At 46.4% G+C, this 23,738-nt stretch overlaps 1 protein-coding gene across 16 annotated transcripts in view; it reads left to right on the forward strand.

Moving 5' to 3' along the window:
• Nucleotides 1-23,738, forward strand: part of LOC119402282 (uncharacterized) — a 330,925-nt gene that overhangs the window by 279,958 nt on the left and 27,229 nt on the right. For 11 of the 16 annotated variants that reach the window (XM_049418569.1, XM_049418570.1, XM_049418571.1 and 8 more), the window contains 2 exons: nt 8,340-8,426; nt 16,400-16,508. The exons of 1 other annotated variant lie outside the window; for it this stretch is intronic. In XM_049418569.1, coding sequence (XP_049274526.1) covers nt 8,340-8,426; nt 16,400-16,508 — 196 coding nt within the window. Of the gene's footprint in view, nt 1-8,339; nt 8,427-13,063; nt 13,099-16,399; nt 16,509-23,738 lie in introns of all 16 variants that reach the window. 4 more of the 16 variants (XM_049418568.1, XM_049418577.1, XM_037669414.2 and 1 more) reach the window with 3 other exon arrangements.

Below are 23,738 nucleotides of genomic sequence, written 5' to 3' on the forward strand. Positions count from 1 at the left end.
CTCCGGTCTGCTGCGTCGCGAGCTTTGCCACATAGGCCATTCTGAGCTTGAGGGGAAACTGTCGCGGCTATTATTATTTTGCCGACCAGCGGCGCGCCTTTGCTTTTCCTGGCACAAAAAAAACTTAATACATCCACCCCTTCGCAACTCGCCTCAGTTCATTTCCGTCAAAAAAAAGCTAACGAGATACCAGTGTCCTGCATAGTATCGCGATACACTTGCGTTACAATCGATACACCATAAAATATTTCGCTACTGAGATATGACTAACTTATTCAAATGTATCTCGATACAGAAATACAGATACTCAAAAGTATACCTGGAATACTACCGCGATACTATTGTATCGCGATACTTCCCAGCATTGACTTGTATTAGTAGCCCCACGAGAGTTTACAACCGGCTCTAGAAAGCCCGCTCTTCCAGCTTTCGCTGTGACTATGCTGTGCTTTCGGCGCAGGCCTGGCGTTTTTTAATGGAGGTGAAAACGCTTGAGGCCCGCGTAATTAGGTTTAGGTGCGCGTTAAAGAACCCCAGGCGAGAAATATTCGGAGCCCTCCACCAGGGCGTGTCTCATAATCATATCGTAGTTTTGGGACGTTAAACACCAGCAATTATTTGTATTCACGCACTCATATAAGGTCGACATTGAAAATTACAATTTTGTGAAAAGTAACACAATTTCTCTCAGATTATGCTACCTGTACTTTGTATAACACCATTATATAGCTTTTAGTTGCATCATGTGCGCAATACGAAAAAAAGCGAGAATTATTGCGGGATCTTATGTATGACATCATGTTTATTATTCTTTTTGAGCCGGATGACTTCCTCCTTATGTAATCCACCTAGATGGATGAAATTTCGTTGTCTTGCACAGCAGTTGTTGGGTGCTTTGAGCAAAACAACAGCGTTCCTTTAGATCACACTACCTTCGTAATGCTGTCATTTGAACTTACCGTTTATCCTCTATTAGGATTAACATCAGCGCTTCATACAAGCCAATCGAATGGACCAAGGGAAGACGAGTTAAAACATTCATGGACGAAAGTCAGTCATCGCGCAATACTCATTTATTTATAATAGCGCAGCTGTTTAAGCCGGCCGTAACCTGTCCAAAGGGAAAAAAATTACACCATCTCCCGCTAAAGGGGACCATGAGACGATGCGAAGCAAGAACAGTTGCACGGTCGCGTTCCGTTGGCGTTCGTTGGGCATGCTACCGACCTCGCCTCGTGGAACGCGAAGAGGAACACTACGCGCGTAGTGCGTTCCCTCTAGCCTGGCCGTTAATTCTCACAGGGCGAGTGGGGAACGCGGTCGACAGGCGCGCGAGAGGGGGACAGCGAGGGAGAGGAGAGAGAGAGAGGGAGGGGACGCGCGTGCTCTGGCCCTCAGCGTGGCGTTGCGCTGGAAAGAATTTCGGCATGTCGAGCCCGCACTTCAGAGGAGACAACCGACGCAAGCACTGGCCAACGCGCGCAGCGCTCTACCCGCTTTATATTCACACTTGAAAGAGAGGAGACTAGAGGAGGACAGTAGCGCATGCGCCGCGAGAGCAGAAGGGAAAACGCAGGAGAAGCGCAAGCAGGTACTGGGAGAGAAGTAGAGAGAGTAACGCGCAGCTGTTGGAGAAAGGGAAGGAGGAGAGTTGCGCATGCGTAATGTGAGTGCGGACGCCCAGTCCGACGCCGCGGGACAGACTCTAGAGCAAGAGATGCTTCGCATCTAAAACTCCGCGCCTTGAGGACGTCACCGCACGTTGCCAAAGAACAGGTTGCCCAGCTGTGAGCCTGCTTTGGTAGCACATGAACAGCTCCGCCACAAGCCCGCCTTCCTGGACACTGCAAGTAACCTATCTGTGGCTCCCGCCGTGACGTCACGGCCAGCCGCATATGTGCTCCTTCGTTCCGTGAAAAGCTGCCGCGCGGCGGCGCTGCGCCAGACGCACACATGGAAAGACCGAAAAATGTTCGCAATGCCGATATTGCAGCGTGCTGCCAAGCGAGACAGAGCAGACGCTACGACGTAGTACTGCGACGTACGACGTCGTAGCGTCTGCTCCGTCTGCTCTCGTTGTTCCGGCTTTCCACGACGTAGTACGGCCGATCTGGTGACAAGCGACTGTCCTAGACTCGACTGGAACTTGGCGTCGCTTGGCATTACGTCTTATAACTTAGCATCACTTTTGCACCACTTGGTATAACTTGATATTAATGAGAAGTAACAGTCAATGATGCCAATGAAAGCATAGGGGATAATATTTGTATTAATCGGAATATTTGTATTAAGTAGAATTAGGAGTAGAATCGCCGCCATGGCTGCGATCGGCGTTGACTAACACTCCTAGGTTTAAATGAACATACACACCCCATAATGTGGACGGGAGGATGACCGCCACCACAGCTAAGTGGTAGAGCATCAGACGCGTTATTCGAAGGTCGCAGGTTTGATCCCTGCCGGCGGCAGGTTGTCTTTACGTGCACTTTACTTTCTTCACATTTAGATTCTAATTAATACTAATAACATCTCCTATGGTTTCCTTGGCATTATTGTGTGTTATTTCTGAATAATATTGTGTCTAATGAAGAAAAACGAGCCCTTAAAAGTAATCTTGGCATAACTTGGCATTACTTAGCACCAGTTCGTTTGACCAGGACCAGCTAGGAGCCCATAAGCTCCGCTGAGCATTTAGTCTTGCGCCACTAGTGCAAGCTACGCCTGGCTTTTTTTGCGTAATACTTTGCAGAGACACTGAACAAGAAGTTCTGGAGGTTGCGCTAATTCTTGAATCAGGTGTCTGGTAGTGACACTCGAACATGGGCGTTGATGTGCCCTGGCGTATTCCATGTGTGAACTGCGTCTTTCGCTCACTGCTGAAGCGCAACTCAGGGGCCACGTAGAAAGATGAACGGGCTTGAGATCTGCACTGCGAGGTGCTGCAGCGATGCCAGCTGCTCACAATCTTTGAATGAACTCAGCAAACAATTTTCACTAATTATCCTGACAGTTACTTGGTCCTTACCTGAAGCTGTGCTCTGATGTCATATGTATCGAATATAACGCTTACATTGAACCATAACCATTGATTTCTAGTTTTAGAAAGCTTTTTGTGAATATTCCTAAAACGAAATAAGTGCGCGACCGTATACGCTCGGAAGAGGAACTAGAACGATGCTCATGCCACTAGCGAGCGATTAATCTCATATCGTGAAACAGCCATTTTACTGTAACAAGAGAACCACTCCGGCTGTGAGAAGACAATTGGCAAGCTTGAAAACGCGCAACACTAAATTGCCAGCCGCGAAGCCGCCTTCAAAACCCTAAACTATGTCACCGTGAGGCCACATGTTTTTACCACCTTTGCTAGAGCCTACATAGTTCTTACTGGGCGAAAATGAAGCATATTGTCTTCTGAGAGGTACATGAAGGCATGTTGAAGCCTTACTGCCGCAAGTGAACATCGGATACACCATACAAAGCAAGCGTCTTGCAAATCCCAAATGAAAATATTTTGACAAAGATTATACATCATGGGATACTGCTGAGAGCGATATTGTAATAAAAAAAGATTCAGTTGAATAAACTTAAACCACTCTCAAAGCATATAGTTGAAGAAAAGGCATAAAATCCGTATAGACAAGCGTCTTCAAGCTCTTTCTGGCTCTCCCCCCTTCTAGGCGTAACACACATACGAACTACAGCTTACCACGCCAGTTCGAACGGCATGGTGGAACGCTTCCACCGTCAACTGAAGGCATCACTGCGTGCGCAAGACTCAACAATCCCATGGACAGAGCGCCTGCCTCTGGTTGTGTTAGGTATTGGCACTGTGGTGAAAGAAGACATACAGTGCTTATCCGCAGAGCTGGTTTTCGGCACGACACTTCGCGTACACGGCGAATTCTTTGCCGCGAAACCGACATCAGCTGAGCTGCACTCTTACGCCGACCGCCTGCGAACGACTATGGCTACTTTTTTACCACCGCCGTTGCGTCGTCATTCCCAGACCGTTTATATGAGCCCATCATTACTCCATACCAGCCATGTCTTCATCCGTCACGATGCCACTCGTGCTTTATTACAAACACCTTACGACGGTCCTTTTAAAGTCCTCAAGCGGGACCCTAAGTACGTCACTGTCCTTGTTAACGGACGCGACGAGAAGATCTCTATAGACCGTTTGAAGACAGCTTACGTGGACGCTGGCAACGCCATCTCAGACAACGAAACCGCTCGATGGCAATGCCTTCATCGCTAGGGGGAGCCATGTAGTGGGCAGTGGACGTGCGATAGCTCTGTAGGGGACAGTGTGCTTCGGTCCGCAGAAAAGGAAGAAAAGACAGAGAAGCTCGGACATCATGGCTGCGACTTCAACTTATTACCCCGCAAATAAATGTTTTCTTGCTTCGAGCCATTTCTTCCCACACTACAATAACTTGTTGAGAAAACGCGCATATACAAGATGGCGACCACGTCACGATAAGGTACTGTGTACGCTCGACGACGAACATAATTAAAGTGACAAGGAGGCCGAAAAATCATTTTGTAAGGCAAAACAGTTATTTCCTATGACTTACAGTATACTGCACCTGAATTAACTGTCGCATTCACGTGTGTCGGTGATCAAAACGACTGTATCCAAAACACTGCGACCGCCAGGTTCACTACGAAACAGCACTCTTTACCTTTACGCACATGCCAGGAAACGAGAAAGATGCCGTTTAGTTCGCACAACAGTGTGCGACAGCATCGCCAGTGAGGGTGCATAGAGAGGTGTGGAATCCTTACCAGTCACATTTATAGGCGTCCTCCAAGCGCCATTTCACCAAAGCAGGAGTGCCGTCAACTCTTTTTGGCCTTGCGCAGCTTGCGATGTGTGCCAGGAAGAGTACTAGAATGCGAGGTGGTTGGTCGCTTGATCATTCCATGGCCTCATTGATATTTGTTTCATCAACTGAACCACGCTAATACGTTCTGCGAAAAGATGGCGTACGTCAGTCGCGTTTTGTACGTAATTGACGTGTGACTGGTGTTCTGGTAAACAAAGACACTTCTCGGTGATTCCACGCCAAACGACCCAGCCATTTTGGCGACCATCTCAAATGCATTAAAAAATCGTGCCGCATTTCTCGCATTGAAAACAGGTAATTGCTAGAATATTTCAAAGAGAAAAACATCTTGGTGACGTGGGAGCCTTGTGATTTTGCAGAAGGTCGTCTGAGCGTTGTTTCTCAGAAAAATTATTCTGAGATTATCGTGTTTTGTCTTAATACCAAAATTGGCTTAGATACCAATTAAAGGAGTTTGTGTAAGGTGTTCAAAGCTTAATAATAGTACTGCAATTTTTCTTCCATACTCGCCTAGAGAAAATTTCCGAAAATGTTGTATGTTTGCATTTATTTTCTTATAATATTGCACTATGTATGCATATCTGAGTAACGAATACTTACCCCACAGAAGGTATATTGCGCTAAAAATATTTTCAGACCACTGATGTTCCAAACATTAAGAGAAAAAAAAACAGACATTTGAGGAAATCATCAATTTGTTCCACATTGAGAGGTAATTTACACCACGTGGTGCTGCAGTTCAGAATCAGCTTCACAGATCAATAAAAAATTAACGTTTCTTCTTGTAGAGCAAGTTTAATTGTTACATAAGAAAATTGCCGTCAATGGGGAACTTCCAAAATTATTTTTTTACTTAAGAAGCCCCTAACCAGGTGACACGACGAATTTTAGTTAGACATTGGAAGTTGTTGCGAGCCAAACAAAAAAACATTATACCACAAGAATTTTTCTAATTCGTCCGTTAGAAGCTGAGAAAAACAATAATTTGTAGCGGCGCGGAACCATAATGCGAGGAGACGAACTTCAAGCCCTCGCCGCTCGCCCCGTGTAGCCTTCGCAAGCCAAATCCCTTCCCTGCCCTCTTCGGCACGCGAGCGAGAGGATTACGTAACGTATAGCATGAATATGTCATGCGCATGCAATGTCACGAGGGCATGACGTGCCCGAACCAGCCCGAGCTCCCAACAGGCGAGCAGTGTTGTGGCGGCGTTCTTTGGGCTTCTTCTCTGCAAGTTATGCCGAATATGCCCTCGCCGATCACTTGGCTTTCAACCTATTACTGAGCACGAAAGCTGCGACATTTGTACGGACGCGAGACTAGCGGTGTGCCGCATGGACATCTAGTTAGACACGGGAGGATTAATGAGTCTAATGAGCGCTGGAAAGCGGTAGAGAAATAGTTTCGTTGTAAAGGGTGGCGCTGCACGATGTGCAAAGCACGAGAACACCAACGCGCGCGAAACGGAGGTAGACTAGTCTGGAATGTAGCTGCGATGCGCAGTAAAAATTAAAAACAAAACGCACACATTCCGTTTGTGTGTCTTATTATTGCTCTCAAGTTTTATTAATCCATTCAAGCAACAAATTACACAATGCACACGTCGTGCCAAATAATTATTGCATTGTCACGTGCTAGCGTTGGCGACGTCAGAGCACAGTCGTCTACGTAGAGGAGCGATGCCACGGCACTCTCATCTACGTAGGGCCATTCCACGATGTACGCCATCCCCTCATTCTCCGGGCGCGCGGCCGCGAGGAGAAGGGCAAGCAGCGTTCAGCTTGAAATTTGACCCATTTACGCGGCGCACAGCGTTGCAAATTTTGGCAGACGTAATCAAGAACGCCCAGTGCATGCGTTGCGCTCGTAAGCTCAAAATTGTGAAACCTGGTGAGGGTTCCTTTAAAACAAGAAATTGTAAAGATAAAACTTGTTGGAATTAACAGACAATAATGCCAAGGAAAGTATAGAAGATGGTATTTGTAGTAATTAGGATATAAAGGTGAAGAAAGTCAAGTGCACGAAAAGATAACTCGCCGCCGCGAGGGACCAAACCTGCGACCTTCCAATAACACGTCCGATGCTCTACCACTGAGCTACGGCGGCGGTCATCCTCCCGTCCATTTTGTGGGGTATATTTGTGCATTTAAACCTAGGAGTGTTAGTCAGCGCCGATCGCAGCCATGGCGGCAAGTGTGGAACCCTCTTTTTTGTGCCTATTTGCGTCACGTAACACGTTGGCGTCACGCAACACCGGCAACAGTGAGCCACTGTAACGCTCAATCTCGGAGTTATAGCGTCTGATTCATGTGGTGGAAGGTGCAAACATGGCCTCGCTTGAGTCATGTATGATAGAAACTACATTTGAACGGTTATTAGATCCTTCGTAATTGAATATACACGTTGTTCACAGCGATCGTGGCACACAGAGTACAGCTCTAAGCCGAACGGTCGGTTCCGCTAGGATGAACTACTGCGGCTGTTTAGTACGCGGAACGTAAACAAAAAGGACAGAAAATATCTTCAAACGGGTGAAGAAAACTAAAGTGTTCAGTGTGCATTTCAGATACACATTGTTTTTTACATAGGTATGACTAACTGCTTACCGAGTCAGAGCGATTGCCGCAACACATCTACGGTTACGCTAATGTTTTTTGCGGCAAAACGTGCCAGATAGACGTTCTGATCCTAGGCAGCACATACAAAACAAATTACATACCTTCTCTCAGGTTCTCGCGAGCACGAAGAGACAAAGCTGTGTTTTTAATCGAGAAAAATGAAAATACTGGCTAGCGGTAATAGTCATAACATGAAGAAAAAAGAGATAGTCTCACGCTTTCCAGGGGTGGTGCAACGGTACCGTGTCAGATTCAGAACGTATGGTCCGTCGAGGTAGTCGGTGCGATTCCAGCTCTGTTGCATGTTTGTTTATTTAGGGTTCTTTTTTTCGTCGCAGCGCCCGTGTATGAGCCCTAATTACGATCGGGGTATAACCACAGTTTTAAAAACAAATTAAAAGCCCGATTTCGGCCCGTAACGGGTGGCCCAGTGTGCAGTGCGCCAGCGTCCCAGTACCAGCGTCACACTGGTCAAGTAATCATGTATGGCACTGGGACAGTGCCACTGGGTTTTCCAATAGGGTCGCGTTATTCCGAGGCCGCAGGTTCGGTGCCTGCCGGCGGCAAGTTATCTTTTCGTCCACTTTACTTTCTTCACCTTTATATCCCAATTACTAAAAAAAAGCACCTCCTATACTTTCCTTGGCATCATTGTCTGTTAGTTCCAATCACATTGTCTCTAAAAAAGAAAAACGAGCCCTTGAAAAGTCAACTTCTTTCCTTTAACGATAAAACATGTCTACAAGAAGGACAATTTATTTCCTTTCCGGTCACACAAAACATTTGCATTATAGTGTGTATCATACCTGCCCTTTTCTTTTTCTTCCAACATTAAAAGTTTTTTTTTGCTGTTCATCCCGTTATTTTCAGATACATATTATGTTACCAACTACACGTTTCTGCTTACTACTCGGCATTGTGCTGTAGTGGTGAAAAATAAGCAGAAATTGAACGAGGGTGAGTTCACTTCCACGTAGAAAGCCTTGATAGTAAACCACATGTCGACAAACAAAGCACCTGAGAGGAGTGAACATTTCCTTGCCGGGAAAGAATCATACGCCAGCTGAGACACGTAAGGGTCTCGATCTCCGTCGAGTTCCTATGCGACGCGTGTTCACTTGCCGTCACCAAGATACAGAAAAGAAATTAAGAGTTTCACACTAGTTCTGCGAATCCTGAAGGAAGTGCTGAGCTGGGCAGCCTTTCTTGTTGGCTTTAATTTTTTTCGTTATTTCTTCCTCACTTTATTTCCACTCCTCTCATTCTCTCTGTTTATTCGTGCTTATTTCATTCTCTTTCTCCCTCTTTCTATATTTCTCGCGGCGGCCGCATTTTTTATGGAGGCGACAATGTTTGAGGCCCGTGTACTCAGATTTAGGTGTGGGCTAAAGAAGCCAAGGTGGTCAAAATTTCCGGAGCCCTCTACTACGGCGTCCCTCATAATCATAGCGTCGTTTTGGGACGTTAAACCCCAGATAATATTAGTCTGTTTTCGAATAGGCCTTTTGCGTGCACTCGCTTTGGGTCCAGCAGGAGCTAAGCGTTTTCGAATAGGGTCTGTGGTGCTTCGGACGCTCCTCCAATTCTAGGACACTCTAGTCTTGGGCAAAAGCCGTCGCTTCAATGGCTGCCGTCATGTTTGTTTTATGCAAAGCTTTAGGGGAAGCTTTTGGGTTTCCCGCTAAATTTCAGAAATAGCGTCCCCAACGCGAAACCCAAACGCTCCTTGGGTTTCGCGCATGCGCAGAGGCCTCGACGCTACTTCTTTGGGGCCGCAAAACGATTGGGGCCCCTATTCGAAAACTTCAGATTATTACTGTTGTTGTCTCTATATTTATTTCTATTTCTTCCCTTTCCTTCTTCCTCTTTATTTTTCTTTTTATCTTGCTCGGTTTTTCTACGGCTTTTTGTGTATATTTTGTTATGTGCCTTTCTATATTCTTCTGGGTTTCTTCCTTTTCTATATTTCCATTTTGCTCTTTCTGTTTCTTTCTCTCTTTATTTCTTTTTGTTGATCTGTAGTTCAAATCGAAGCTGTCCTAAATGATATCCTCTGCCGGCGTGCCTGGTGCTGAGTGGGTGCGAAGCTAATCTTCGGATCGTGTGCGAGCTTCGTGGGGGAATCCGGCTTCACCAAGAAATTTCTTTCTGCAAGAATTTCTAGATCTCTTTCTTTCTTTCTTTTGAACATGAATGAAAAGATGGACGCAACGTATTTCTGTCCCGCATAAGACGTTGATAAGATGGACTCTAACCGATGAGAAAGTAAAAAAAAAACCATAATAAACTGTTCCGCCACCGGGAATGAGAACCTACGAACTCTCGATCAGCGACGATAAGCAGCTGGCACTCTACCGACTAAGCTACCGAGACATATGCGCGACACTCCCCAAATTTTATAACTCGCATATTCTCTCTCGAACGGTGCTCTCTGTTGGCCTAGCTAGGCTGGGTGGTACGGTGCCGCCGTCTGTGAGCGGTGAAGCGAAGTAACGCGGCATGACACTTACTAAAGCTGATAGAGAACGCTTCGGCGACGACGCAGGGAAAGAGTGACCTCCGAGATTACGCGCCAGCTGGTTACCTGCTGGTGCAGGTAACCAGCTAGTAACCTGCTTGAGCAGTTACGGTGTTTGCCTTTTGCTTCGTGTTAGCGTGTGACGGCTCGTGGTCGGAGTAGTGCAGCTTACGCATGCACCAACGGTGTTTCTCCGCCGCCACCTGATTCTAGTACGGCAGCACCGACTGATAAAACTGCTGCGACAAGCGCCGCAGAAAGGCAACAATGTTGACGGCGAAGTTCCCGCCTTGGTGGACGGAGACGGAGGTCATCGGGACATGGAACGCCTGCGCGCATTCGCGGCTGGAGCTACGAACATCTACCTCCCGTGCTCATGAAGTGCAGTGTGGTAGTGTATGCATGAACACAGGCGTAGGTTACCCCTTTACCTGGAAGCGCACACCGCGCCGTTTCTCTGCTTTATTGACGACGCTTTGAAGAAGTGCATATCGAGTACCAGTGTTTATTATGTGTTTTTTGATGTCATCTTCGCCCGTAATTCACGGTACGCTGTGTCCAGGTATATGTTCACAACTTCAGCTACCACAACGGTTAAACCATGATCTTGGGCGTTAGTCTTCGCGATGGAAGTGTGCCACTAGGGTTTAACCTGGGTGCATTCACGTCAAACGGTGATATACCTGCCAAACACCATTTAATATTGTACAAGCTCTCATATATCACTACACAATAAGCACTACTTCTGTGAATACAAGTTTCGCTATCGTGTCATACCGATTCCTATGACGCATGGATCAGCCATGTTTTGTTCTCTATCTTCGCACTCGTTCTGTTGCCTATCAGAGCTATGGCATCCCAGGGCTCACAAATCGGCGCGCGTGTTCTGGGAGCGAAACAGAAGAGGAAGAAGACTAAAACAGCGCCCCCGTTCATGATGATGATAATTTCTGTTCCTGAGTAACAGAGTTATTACAGAGTGGCCTAAACTGTTGTTAGAGTTGTTACTTTACAATTGTTCGATTTTCGTGGAATTTTGTACACCTGAGTGGAACTGAATATAAATGACTACATTGCAGCACGGAAACTATGTTATAGCGCCAGATGTGTTAGTCATGTGAATAAGCCGGCCGCCTGTGGGTTATTTCTAATCTATATCTTTTTGAGGGGGTTAGGAAGTCAATATGAGGTCATCAAAAATCGGGGTGTGCAAGAGCGAAGACTCTGCGAACGGTGATACGCCCGCACGGGGATAGCTGCTAGCAGTGGGCGATCTTGTGCCCAGAAAAATGGCAGTCAAAGTGCAAACAAGTAAAACTCACACTAGTGCTCTCATGGATCTTCAACAGACTCGTCAGCGGGTGAAACGCGCCGGTATGTGTACATGTGGTGTCGTAAATTCAATAGTTCCTCCTTGTGAGTGGGTATGTTCCAGCATGCACTCAACTGCTCCCGTCATGCGCGTATTGTTGTTGCGATGTTCGAAAACACTCAATTTCAACTGCATTCAGAGGTAGCCTGATCCGTGCATAGCGCGTGTGAGAAATGTATCCAATAAAAGCCATTCGCTATAAAAAAATTAAGGCAGCCTCTCCTTTGTGGCGCCAACCTTGAGGCAAATGTGGAGCTGGGCGGTCATCTTTGTTTCTCTTTATTTTTGCTCTTCCTCTCCCCAACTCTTCATTTTCGTTTTCTTTCTCATATATGTCTTTCTATGTCTGTTTTGTCTCTCCTTACTGCTATTTTTACATTTCACTAAATATGTATTTCTTCTCTTTCTCAATGTGTCGATCTTTATTTCCATTTCTTCTCTTTGTTTGTATCTCTTAAAAATGTACTTGTGTGCTGGTTCGTTGATCACTGCGCCGTATGGCAGCGCACGCCGGGTGAAACAACGAACACAAGAACAAAAGGACAACACCAGCGCTAAAGCGCAACGCGAGCAAAACTCAGCGCTTGTTTTACCCGCCACGGTGGTCTAGTGGTGATGGCACTCGGCTGCTGACCCGAGGGCCGCGGGATTCAATCCCGACCACGACGGCCACATTTTTGGTGGAGGCAAAAATGCTTGAGACCCGTGTGCGTAGATTTAAGTGCACGTAAAGAAGCCCAGGTGGTCGAAAATTCCGGAGCCCTCCTCTCTCCGGCCTCTCTCGCAATCATATCGTTGTTTTGTGACGCTAAACCTTAAGATTTATTATTATCAGCGCTTCTGTTGTCCTTTAGTTTTCGTGTTAGTCGTTTCACCCGGTATGCGATACATACGCTGTAAATGTTCTTTATCTCTCTCTCTTTATGAGTTCCTCTTTCTCTATTTCTCTCTGTCTATTTTTCTTTTTTGCTTTCCTTCTATGCTATGATGTACTCTCTCCCCTCCTACATTTCCTCCTCATCTCCCTCAGTTCTGTTTCCCATCTCCTTGTTATACTATAAAAGGCTATGCTATGTCGGCTAGTGCGCCTGGATCGCAGTAACAATAGCCCACTGGTTACCCGACTGGTTAACCAGCCTACAGGCGACTAGTTATCTACAAGGCGCGTTTGTGGAGCCACGTATATGTGTGTCGGTAACGCAGTGGGTAGAGCGCCCAGCACCTATCGTCGTGGACCGACAAGTTGTGGGTTCGATTCCCAGGTGATTCGCATCAATGAGCTTCTTCTTCTAGTTTTTGTTTGTCATCCGTTACTGTACATTTTACAAACGTAATATCCGTGACGGAAATACATCAGAGAAGTCTTGGTGGACCCCGGAATAAAACACTTTCGTATTAATAAAAGAAGAATGGTTCCATTCACTTCGTGTTTGACCGGCTCTCCAATAAGGTCATTCGGAAAGACATGAACCGTTTGCCCTGGATGGACGATGCCCTTGATTGTTTACAATTTACTGAGTTTTGACCGCAGAATTGATATGGCAGAGGTTTGCCATGTGTCGTAGATAGAAAATTATCATCATCATGAACAGCCACGCGTTCGATCACCTCTCAAGCACTTTGTACAGATGTTAACAAGATAAGCTCAAACATGCGGCGCCTAATTGGTGTTTCCCGCCCTTGTGTTTTGTTGTTAAATTTTAGTGGACAAGGACTTGAAGTTTTTTTCATTCCTGTGGGTGAGTAGTTGGATTTTTCTAATTGCTGTGGCACATACACGCTATAGGAGCTTTACTGCAGAGCTATTAGGCTCAAGGTTTGCCGTGTGTCGTAGATAGAAAATTATCAATGTGAACCAGCACGCCCTGTCTACATCTTCTTCATCACATTCCTCTTTTTTCGCTCCCAGAACACGTGCGCCGATTTCTGCAACATATGATTCAAAAGCTATGATGGGCGAGATGATAGCGATTGCAGAAAGTGTGACATAGGAAGAAAGAGAAAGTTATTTCCCAAAGTCGCGCTCTGCAATGTGCGCGTACTTTCACTCCGACCCGCAATCTGCTCAATCCGGTGTCCTCAAGACATAGGAACGCCTATGAGAAAATGTTTGCATTTGTTTGGCTTTCGCGGTCGCCACGACTGTCAGCGACGGAAAAAGCTCCGCATCCTGCAGCAGGCCAATTACAGCCACTTCTGTGCCAAAACCATCCATTACACCACGTTGGAATTGACTATTATGGTCCATTGCCATTAACCACGGTAGGCAAGCGATGGGCTATGGTGCTGTGGATGACGTTAGACTTAACGCCGAAACTGCTGATCTTCGTGCGGAGACAGCACAGGACGTCGCATCGTTCATGCTGAATCGTTCTGTGTTCCTTCACGGTCCTCCTCGCGAACTGCTCAGCGACCCTGGCCGTAATGCCAGTGCCGTATTGTACACTGGACGAGTACTGCCTACCAGATTCAGAAGAACTGTCTCACTTACGCTATTATAGTCTGTGAGCGCAGATATTATATAATATATATATATATATATATATATATATATATATATATATATATATATATATATATATATATATATATATGACACATGAGCCATGGCAGGAGAAGCCGACGAGGAAGAAGTGCGCGTGAAATAGAATAAAAGTATGGCGTCTGTGCCGCTGGCCATCTCCCATTCATAGCGTCACACAAGTCGACAGGATGGAGACCTGGCAGCCGACTCATCATCCGCACATCAGCAGCAAGGCCATCAGCAAGACACGTTGACCGCATGCAGACCACCGAAGCAGATCCTGCTGCACACAACGACCACCATCATGACAAAACCATCGGCTGACCTTGACATCCCCAAGTACACCGGATCAGCGGACGATGGACCCGTAGAGGACTGGTTCCACCTTTTCGAAGTCCACGCTACCGCTGCATCATGGTCCGAACAGGAGAGGGTCAAAAACTTCAACGACTACGTCACCGGTGAGGCCTTCCGCTTTTACCTCACGCACATCTTCCAAAACAACGAATCTTGGAAAAAAATCAAAGAAGAAATGATCATTCGATTTAAAGAGTACGATGAAGACTTGTCCATAACCCACCAGCTGAAGGCTTTTCATCACAGTAACGAGAACTCTTCACGCAGCAAGCACATTTGCCAAACAAGACCTCATGTGAGAAAATTGGCGACGATTGTACCATCTTATGAATCTTCCGACTATCCCTCACACATTCGAACACCGACTAGGAATTTACAATTCCAAGAAGACAAGGTAAAGCATCTGCTGACCGAAACGCATCCAGACCCTTTTCCCAAAAGACCGAACCTACCGCCAGGTTTCCCATGGGCAAAGAAATCGGCATTTTCTACCTGTTCACTGCGCCATAGTATTCCAGGCGTTATTGAACCACCCAATGCAGCTGATTCGTCGCATCGCATACGTGCCGCACCACATGGTTTTGCATCAAGTGGCGCTTCAGTTGCTCATAACGCTCATTGCACGCTTTCGTACCTACATTTGCAATCGAAACCTGGTGATGTCATGGCTACTGCTGTAGCGTCCAGTGATCACTCACCTGAGAGCCAAAGCAATACAGAAGTTTCGAATTCACTAAACCCTGCGCGCTGCCAACTGATTGAAACATCCACAACGAACGGCATCTCAGAACACCCTGGGAAGGTTGCTGATGATTCTGGCACACTACTTTCATCACCAGACAAGCCTTACAGTAGACCACCGAGTACCGACTCTTTGCTGATCACATCAACTTGCAAAGAAAACCAGACTCATCTTACTCCAAGAAGCCCACCTCATCCAGTCCCGCAACAACAGCAATGCCAAAAGAAGAAGCTCGAAGAACCCCAGAGCCTACAACGGCTACTCGAACAAGAACAACGACGAACTGAAACTACATCTAAAGAACACTTGCGGCATAAAGAAGTTCACCAAAAGAGACACCAACGAAACCGACAACAATTTCAACATCTGAGACACCTCCGCATTAAGGAGCGTCATCAAGGATGCTTTCCGCGCCACAGATCAAGACAACTGCGACAAAAGCACTGGCAACGACGAAAGAAGCAAGAAATCACCCCATGTTCTCGTCAAGAACACAGACATCGCTCCATCAGCTTCGGTCAACGGACACGCAAACGAGAGTCAAACAGCGTGTGCAAGCCACGACAAAGACCCCAACGCCTACGACATCTGACCTGCCAATGCTACAAGGTCTCCCAGCCGTTTTCGTTTTTCACGGGAGCTCAAGCCGTGTATTCCTCAGCATGCAGGCGCCGGGGAACCCTATGTCATCTGCTGTGGAACAGCCAGCCACGCCCACCAGAGCTGTGCTGGAGATCACCGGACTGCTCAACCGTGTTCTAAAGTACTGGCGAGGTCATTGAACTCATTAGGGACATGGAACTATTGGCCTGATTTTCGCGTATAAGACTCCTCGTTCACTTTTGTTAGTACCTCGCGCACTCTTTCGGGGGGAGGGGGAATCGTGTGACACATGAAGCCATGGCAGGAGAAGCCGACGAGGAAGAAGTGCGCGTGAAATAGAATAAAAGTATGGCGTCTGTGCCGCTGGCCATCTCCCATTCATAGCGTCACACATATATATATATATATATATATATGTGTGTGTGTGTGTGTGTGTGTGTGTGTGTGTGTGTGTGTGTGTGTGTGTGTGTGTGTGTGTGTGTGTGTGTGTGTGTGTGTGTGTGTGTGTGTGTGTGTGTGTGTGTGTGAGCATAACAAGAGACACTTCGAAAATAGCTTCGTTTCTTAACGTATCGGCCTCGGCTGGTGTGTTCAAAAATCAATCTATTTTCACGTGTGTCTTGTTTTCTTCCCCCCACATATATATATATATATATATATATATATATATATATATATATATATATATATATATAATATATATATATATATATATATATATATATATATATATATATAGGGGCGGTCCCCCGTCCTCTCCAATATGCATATCAATCAACGTTAAATGTTGACAGCTATTTTCACTATTTTACAGCTGCAGTTCAAACCATGGAACTATGGGTAAACAATCGGTTTTCGAAGAATATCATGCCCTGTGAAGCACAATTCAGGGAAGTTTGCAACTGCGCAAGGAATCGCACATGGTACTACACTTATGATTGCATGAGTGGCTCTTATGCGGACGCAACTTCCGCACAAACAACATCCTCGCATGGTGCATCATCACTGAATCCTGCCTGTTGAAGCAATACTGGATTGCTATGATATTACAGCGGTGACAGTACCATAGCACAATGTTGCAGGACAGTGCATACATAGCTGATCAAGTCTGTTTCGGTCATATCTGTGCAAAGATGTGCTTTTTCTGCAATTACTGGCGTTTATGAGATTATTGTTCAATTGTGAATGCAAACATTAGCAATTGCTGAGTTAACGAAATTTATTTCAGTACGCTTTCTTTTTTATAACCGCAGTATTTCAACTGAAAATAGTAATTGACCGTATAATTCAGAATCTAATTTCTTTCGTTTTGTGCTATAACTAAAGAACAATTGAACTTCTTATTACGCTTATCGCGCATATAGAGATGAGGACGGGCGTGACACCCACAGGCACTACGTTCTTCTTCTACCTGGTCTTTCCATGCCCTATAATGCGCATGATATCATACCAACGAGCCCGCAACAGTACATTAGTAAACTTTTGAGTGTGTAACAACATTCTTTGTAAATATTTAACAAAAAATATTATTTGCAACTTGTCGCAAACGTAATTTTATGACCATAGGATCGAATGAAATGTTATATTGCCGCCAAATGATTTTCGACCGAAACGCTACGTTTCTATTCATCTATAGAACAAATCCGCAGACATTTTTCGTGTGTCCTGATAATGTTTGTTGCGCATTTTTCTGCTGGTAATCTACGCACGCTCAGAAATCTGACGCTCGAATGGGGCCCGAAGCAATTACAAAGCTAGCGTTTTTCGTAGATGTCGCGTGGCATGAAATACAGTATGCATCGCATGAGCAGTAATAATGCAGAACTATCCGTAAATTGACTATCGATAGTATCGATAGTTTTTTTTTTAACTTTCGATTGTACTGCTATCGACATACTGTGGATAGTGCAATCGGTAGTAGTATCGGTAACTAGTGATATCACTGCCACGTGCTTTGTTTTGATGTATTCGGGTTTCACCCACAAATACTGTTAGCAACGTTTGACGCAGACCACGCCGCGATGTTTCAGAAGCTTTGCGATGGTTTGAGATTATTGGGTTAAGATTACGTGCCGGACGCGAATAGTCAAGTATATTCAAGCGCTAACGCGAGCACCAGTGATAACGCTGGAAGGTTCTATGACTGATGTAGAAAAGACGACGCGTTCCAGCGATGATCAGATTACTCGATAGCCGACGACTCTTATCGCCGCTACCAGCGCGAAGCGTGTATCTCTTGTATCTTGAGTTTTGATTTTCTGGGCAAAAGTTTGCCCAAATATAGAGCTCCATATTTCGCGGTCTTGCTGCAGCATTTTTCACCGTCACAACTACGTGACAATACTATAGATATTGGTGGGAATAATGATGTTGTTGCTGGCCTTCCATAATGCCAAAATATTTGCGATAGCCTACTATCAGCTTCGCGTAATTTATGAGCAATTTTTGGCGCGAGAAATAAATAATTTCCCCACTGAAAATGGTGGAATATGTCCATCAATAAATTCAAGTTAGTTCTTGATATTTATTTGATTTTGAAATCATAAAATGCAATATAAATTTGAAGCCGCGCAATTCCACCACATGCAGCGGCTTTTTTTCCGCTACAGCTGAACCGTTTCACTTTATGATCATGTGCCAGCAAAGCATTCTTGAAGAACACCAGCATGTCTACTTTCTTCCCTTCCAGCCTGCTCCCCCTGCCCTACTATGTACCGCGCGCACGGGGAACTAAGTTTATGCCGTAATGAGTTCGCGCTGTTCGTTTTATACTATCGACTGTACCATCAAATTTACTATGGATAGCGTTGTCGATATTATTTTTTAGCATCGATAGTTCGATAGTGACCCAGCTATCGAGAGTATTCATACTACCATGGGATAGTTCTGCATCATTAATGAGCAGCTAATCATATTTTTCAGAGTATGTTTTGATACACACCACATCTTTTATGGTTTGTGACGATATATGTGAGCAGCAGTGTGAAACATCGTTGCACTTGTGACAAAACGAGATACGGTTATACGAAAGGTTTCGTGGAAGAAATCGAGGCCACTCCCGCAGCTTGTGAATTGTGTTGAACGTAAGCCCTGGAAGTAATTTGTCAGGCAGTTTTTCCGTTATTGGCATCATAACGTATGAGCGATCAGTGCGGACTTGCTTCAGAGGTGGTTCGCTGTATTCTCCTGTTTTGCTTGTGGGATGGCGATGACTAGAGAGTACACATCGTCGTCACTGTGTTCATACCATGTCCCCTATAAAGCATTTGGGGAAATCGTAATATGAACACCTGAAAACGGCGTCCGTTTTTTTGGAAATAACTGTTTCCATCGCGTTTTCTCACAAATGAGGCTTACAAATGGACCCACCTTGAAGCTTCAAAAATAGTATTACCTGTGAAACCAGAACACATCATTTTACCTGTCTTATTTGATAAGCAGCTGAACGCTCTTGCTCACAGTAGTATAATGAAAGTGAAAAAATGTGAGGTACAGATTCTCAAAGTAATGTTCTTAAAACACGGACAATGTTACAGTAATTGCTTCCAACATATCTACCACCCCTTCATACGCAAAAAATATGCTATGGTAGCAGTATATATGGTTCAGCCAGATATGAATGATTATACAAGGTGTAACCCGTTCATTCTAGAGAGTTACGCATCGCGACATCTGCATAAAGTATCTGACGCATTTCTAGAGCGGAATCATGTACCGAGTTGACCACATGTAAGGTCAACACCTCATTGGTATTTGAGCTAGTAAAACTAGAACGTTTATTCTACTTTATGGGGGAAATGGTGGTTGTATGACGTCTAATCACGGTGTCATGAACAGAACACAAATTTTCGAATTTGTATAATAAATATACGCTTCTATGAGGTCTTCGGTACCAATGAGGTGTTCACCTTACTTGTGGAGGACCCGGAACAATTGTTCCGTCCGGCTTTCTCCCGTTCTTCCTGACGTGAAATTCACGTCAAAACCAAACTTCAGCGCGGGTGAGCACCAGCATTTTCTGAATAGCCCAATAAAACACCCTTCTCGTTTAAGCCCAATAAAACACCCTCCTCGTTTAATCCGCTTCTCTTTCTTCGAAGACGAAGTGTCTTCTCAGCTCTGACACGATTCATAATCTCCCGGCTGATGTGACTCGAAGCGCGCATAAGTCGAGTGCATTCAATTGGACTCAGCTCTGAGAACTAACGTGGGGAATCAGGGTGTAATATAACTGTTGCAGATTTACGTCCCAAAAATACGGTATAGTTATCAGACACACCGTATTGGAGGGCTCGGAAAATTTCGACCACCTGTGGTTCTTTAACGTGTACCTAAGCATGCGGGCCTCCACCAGTTTGCCTCCAGTTAGCCATGGCTGGAATTCGATCCCTCAACCTTCGTGTCAGCAGTCGATCACCACAACCACCACTAGATCACCACGGGGGTCAGGATGAGGGTAGAGACCGGCTTTGCGTGTCGTTAGTTATCGTGCGGTGATTTGCAAGGATGCCGGCAGTTTGTATAAAAGTGTTGGAAAAAGAGCATCCTCATCAAAAAAAAACAGAAAGGTGGCTCTGCGGGGTTTCAACAACAAAGTTCTTAGCAACGAGAAATTATAATCATGTTTGCCAGCTACGACGAGCAACAACTGCCATAATAGTCAGCAAGGAGCCGCGTTTTATTACATTTGGATGGGGGCACTGTCCAGGTATTCTGCCAAAAGTGCAGGTTTTTGTCGGCATCTAAATGAAATACTTAGTGGTTGCACGTCCTTTGAGGTCAGTTTTCTCGGTTATGTGGCATCGCGTGAAAGGCACGTGACATTAGCGCGGGCCTATAGTTTCTGTCCAATGACGAACGAATGTAGGGTAGATAGAAGTAGTTTGGTATTTTTGATATTATATTCCATCAAATCGTGCATTAGTATATATCATGCTACGTGGTAGTTTTCGGAACTGTTGTTGAATAGGTAAAACACCAGCGCTGTGGTCATGGCTGATGAGAGTTAGCCCACTCATAGAGCTATACTTTCGGAAGACTATGTATGGAGGAAGAGACATCTTAGGAACCGGAACTTCTGCGCATGTACTCCGACGAAAATAGTCCTGTTTGACAAGCGTTTTGTATCCCTTTGCAAAGTGCCGGCTGAGCGCCGTAAGCGCGGTGTACAATATGGCTTGTCTCCGTAGACAGCTACTTCCGGATGAAGTTCGTTGAAAGTTTCTGAGGCGAATAGATGACAGAGCCAGAATGAGACGGACGCTCATCTGAAGATGAAGATGGAATTTAGCGTTCGAAGTAAACGTAAAAGGTGCGACATTTTCACAAACGGAAAAACGTCAAATAATAACGCATGAAGTGAAACACAAAGAAATTTGTAACGTCTTTGCGGTACGTCCTCCTCCAATAAATTAAAATATCGAAGACGACGCCTTCCACATGCTCTTTGCCAAAAAAAACCCAAACTGTCGCAGAGGTAACTCAGTACTGTCAGAGCTACGACGAGCTGTGGAGACAGCGCAATTCTACGCAACAGCCGAGCTTCGACACGGCCGCAATGTCTGCATTAACCGTTGGCGCTGTTTCTACCGACCAGACCGCGTTAATGCACCAGATACAACAGTTCGTCCGCGAAGAAGTGGCGCGACAATTGTCCCTTGTGCCTTACGTTCCGGCCAGTGCGCATACGCTGACCCCAACGCTCAGACAAGCGATAGAGGAGCAAGTCTCTGACGCTCTGCCTTCCACCTACCATCATTCGCCTACCTCCGCACCTCTGACTTACACTGAGGTCGCCAGACGACCATCGCTGTCGCTACCACTCGTCACGGACCCTGCTCGACAGGCTAATGCCTTCTACACAACAAGCACGCCTGTACGCCCGGACCCGCCTCCTTTTCGCCGTCCCGCACCACCGTCCTCTAATCCTTGGCGCACAACCGACAACAGGCCGATCTGCTACTCCTGCCGTCTCCCTGGCCATGTCGCCCGTTTCTGTCGTCGTCGTGATTTCCGCCAAGGTGCTGGCGAAGAAGGTTACGGCTACTATCATACAGAGCCACCTCAGTCGAGTTCCACCCCACGTCGGACACGTCATCGTCAAGTCATCGCGGCTTCGACAGGCACAGGTCACCCTCTCCACGGCGCCGTTCCATTTCGCCTATGGTTCGTCGACCGCCACCTGTCCCAGCGGAAAACTAACCATCGCAGTTCCCGAGGTAAGAGCTGAGCTCATATCGAAAACTTCAGGGCCTCGGTTTCTACCCGCCAACGAAATAACCGTGTATATTGATGGTGTAGCTGTGCAAGCGCTCGTTGATACTGGTGCTGCTGTGTCTGTGCTGAGTGGTGAACTGTGCCGCAAGTTAAAGAAGATTACGATCCCGCTTTCCGACGGCTCTCTCCGTACGGCAACGTCGCACCACATCCAACCTTCTGTGGCGTGCACAGCTCGGCTAGTCTTAGAGAACGTTTTGTATGCAGTTGAATTTGTAGTATTTTCACCATGTTCGCATGACATCATCTTGGGCTGGGACTTCCTTTCGGCTCATCATGCCGTCGTTGACTGTGCGCGTGCCGAACTTGAGTTGTCAACGATGTGTGAACTGCCGCTGTGTCAAACGCCAAAGTATGACGGGCCCTCTGACCAGGCATTATCTTCTCGAGTCGTCGTCGCTGCGGACACTCACATTCCTCCTCTGTCCTCTGTTCTTGTGCCACTCTCTTGCGACGGCGCGTCCTCTGCCACTGCCCTGTTTACACCCTCCGAAGCCTTTGGCTCTCGCAAGAGCTTCCTTCTCCCATTCGCAGTTGTCACTATAGAAAACTCTTGCGGCGCCATCTATATCACGAACCCGTTTTCTTCCCCAGCCACCTTATTCCGCGGCGAACTCATAGGTCACCTTGAGGAAATAGTTTCTGTTTACTCCAGTCACTTGCCTGATGGCTCGACAACTCCTCACGTCAACAGCATTACCTCTGATACCACTACCACTTCATCTCTCGAGGCATTCCTTCCATCGCTTGATTCTCAACTCCCCCCTGTTCAGCGTACCCAACTCTTGGCGCTGCTTGATCGCTTCAAAACGTCATTCCATCATAACCAACGTTCTTTGGGCCGCACTTCTGCCATCGTTCACCGCATTGATACCGGCACACATGCACCTTTGCGCCAGCGTCCGTATCGAGTCTCTCACGCTGAACGCCGGGTCATCGACGAGCAGGTGAGCGACATGCTTCAACGTGGCGTAATACAACCTTCACACAGCCCTTGGGCCTCCCCGGTTGTGCTGGTGAAAAAAAAGGACGGCAGCATCAGATTCTGCGTTGATTATAGGCGTCTTGATAAGATCACGCGAAAAGATGTTTACCCGCTGCCCAGAATCGACGACGCTCTCGATTGCCTGCAAGGAGCGGAGTTCTTTTCTTCTTTAGACCTTCGATCGGGCTACTGGCAGGTTCCTATGAATGAAGCCGACCGCCCCAAGGCTGCGTTTGCAACTCCTGACGGATTGTACGAGTTCAACGTGATGCCGTTTGGCCTCTGTAATGCGCCTGCCACCTTCGAACGTCTGATGGACAACATCCTAAGAGGCCTAAAATGGAACACGTGCCTGTGCTATCTGGATGACATCGTCGTTTTCTCGAAGGACTTCGACTCCCACCTCAGTCGCCTCGCAAGCGTCCTCACTTGCCTTGCGGACGCGGGACTGCAGGTGAACTTGAAGAAGTGCAATTTCGCCGCACGCCAGCTTACCATCTTAGGGCACGTTGTCAGCAAGGATGGTGTCCGTCCCGATCCTGCAAAGCTTCGCGCTGTCGCCGACTTTCCCAGGCCGTCTACACTAAAAGAACTCCGTAGCTTCATAGGCCTCTGTTCGTACTTTCGCAGATTTGTGCGCAATTTCGCGACAATAATCGCCCCACTCACACAGCTACTTGCCGACAACCAAGACATCTCGGCGTGGTCTTCCGCTTCTGACAAAGCATTCGCCTCTTTACGCCATCTTCTGACATCCCCACCTATCCTACGCCACTTTGTCCCGGATGCTCCAACCGAAATTCACACGGACGCTAGTGGAGTAGGCCTCGGCGCTGTCCTTGCCCAGCGTAAATCTGGCTTCTACGAGTATGTCGTTTCCTACGCCAGTCGC

Source organism: Rhipicephalus sanguineus, chromosome 8 (genome assembly GCF_013339695.2).
Source record: "Rhipicephalus sanguineus isolate Rsan-2018 chromosome 8, BIME_Rsan_1.4, whole genome shotgun sequence".
In the NCBI taxonomy this organism is placed as follows: Eukaryota; Metazoa; Arthropoda; class Arachnida; order Ixodida; family Ixodidae; genus Rhipicephalus; species Rhipicephalus sanguineus.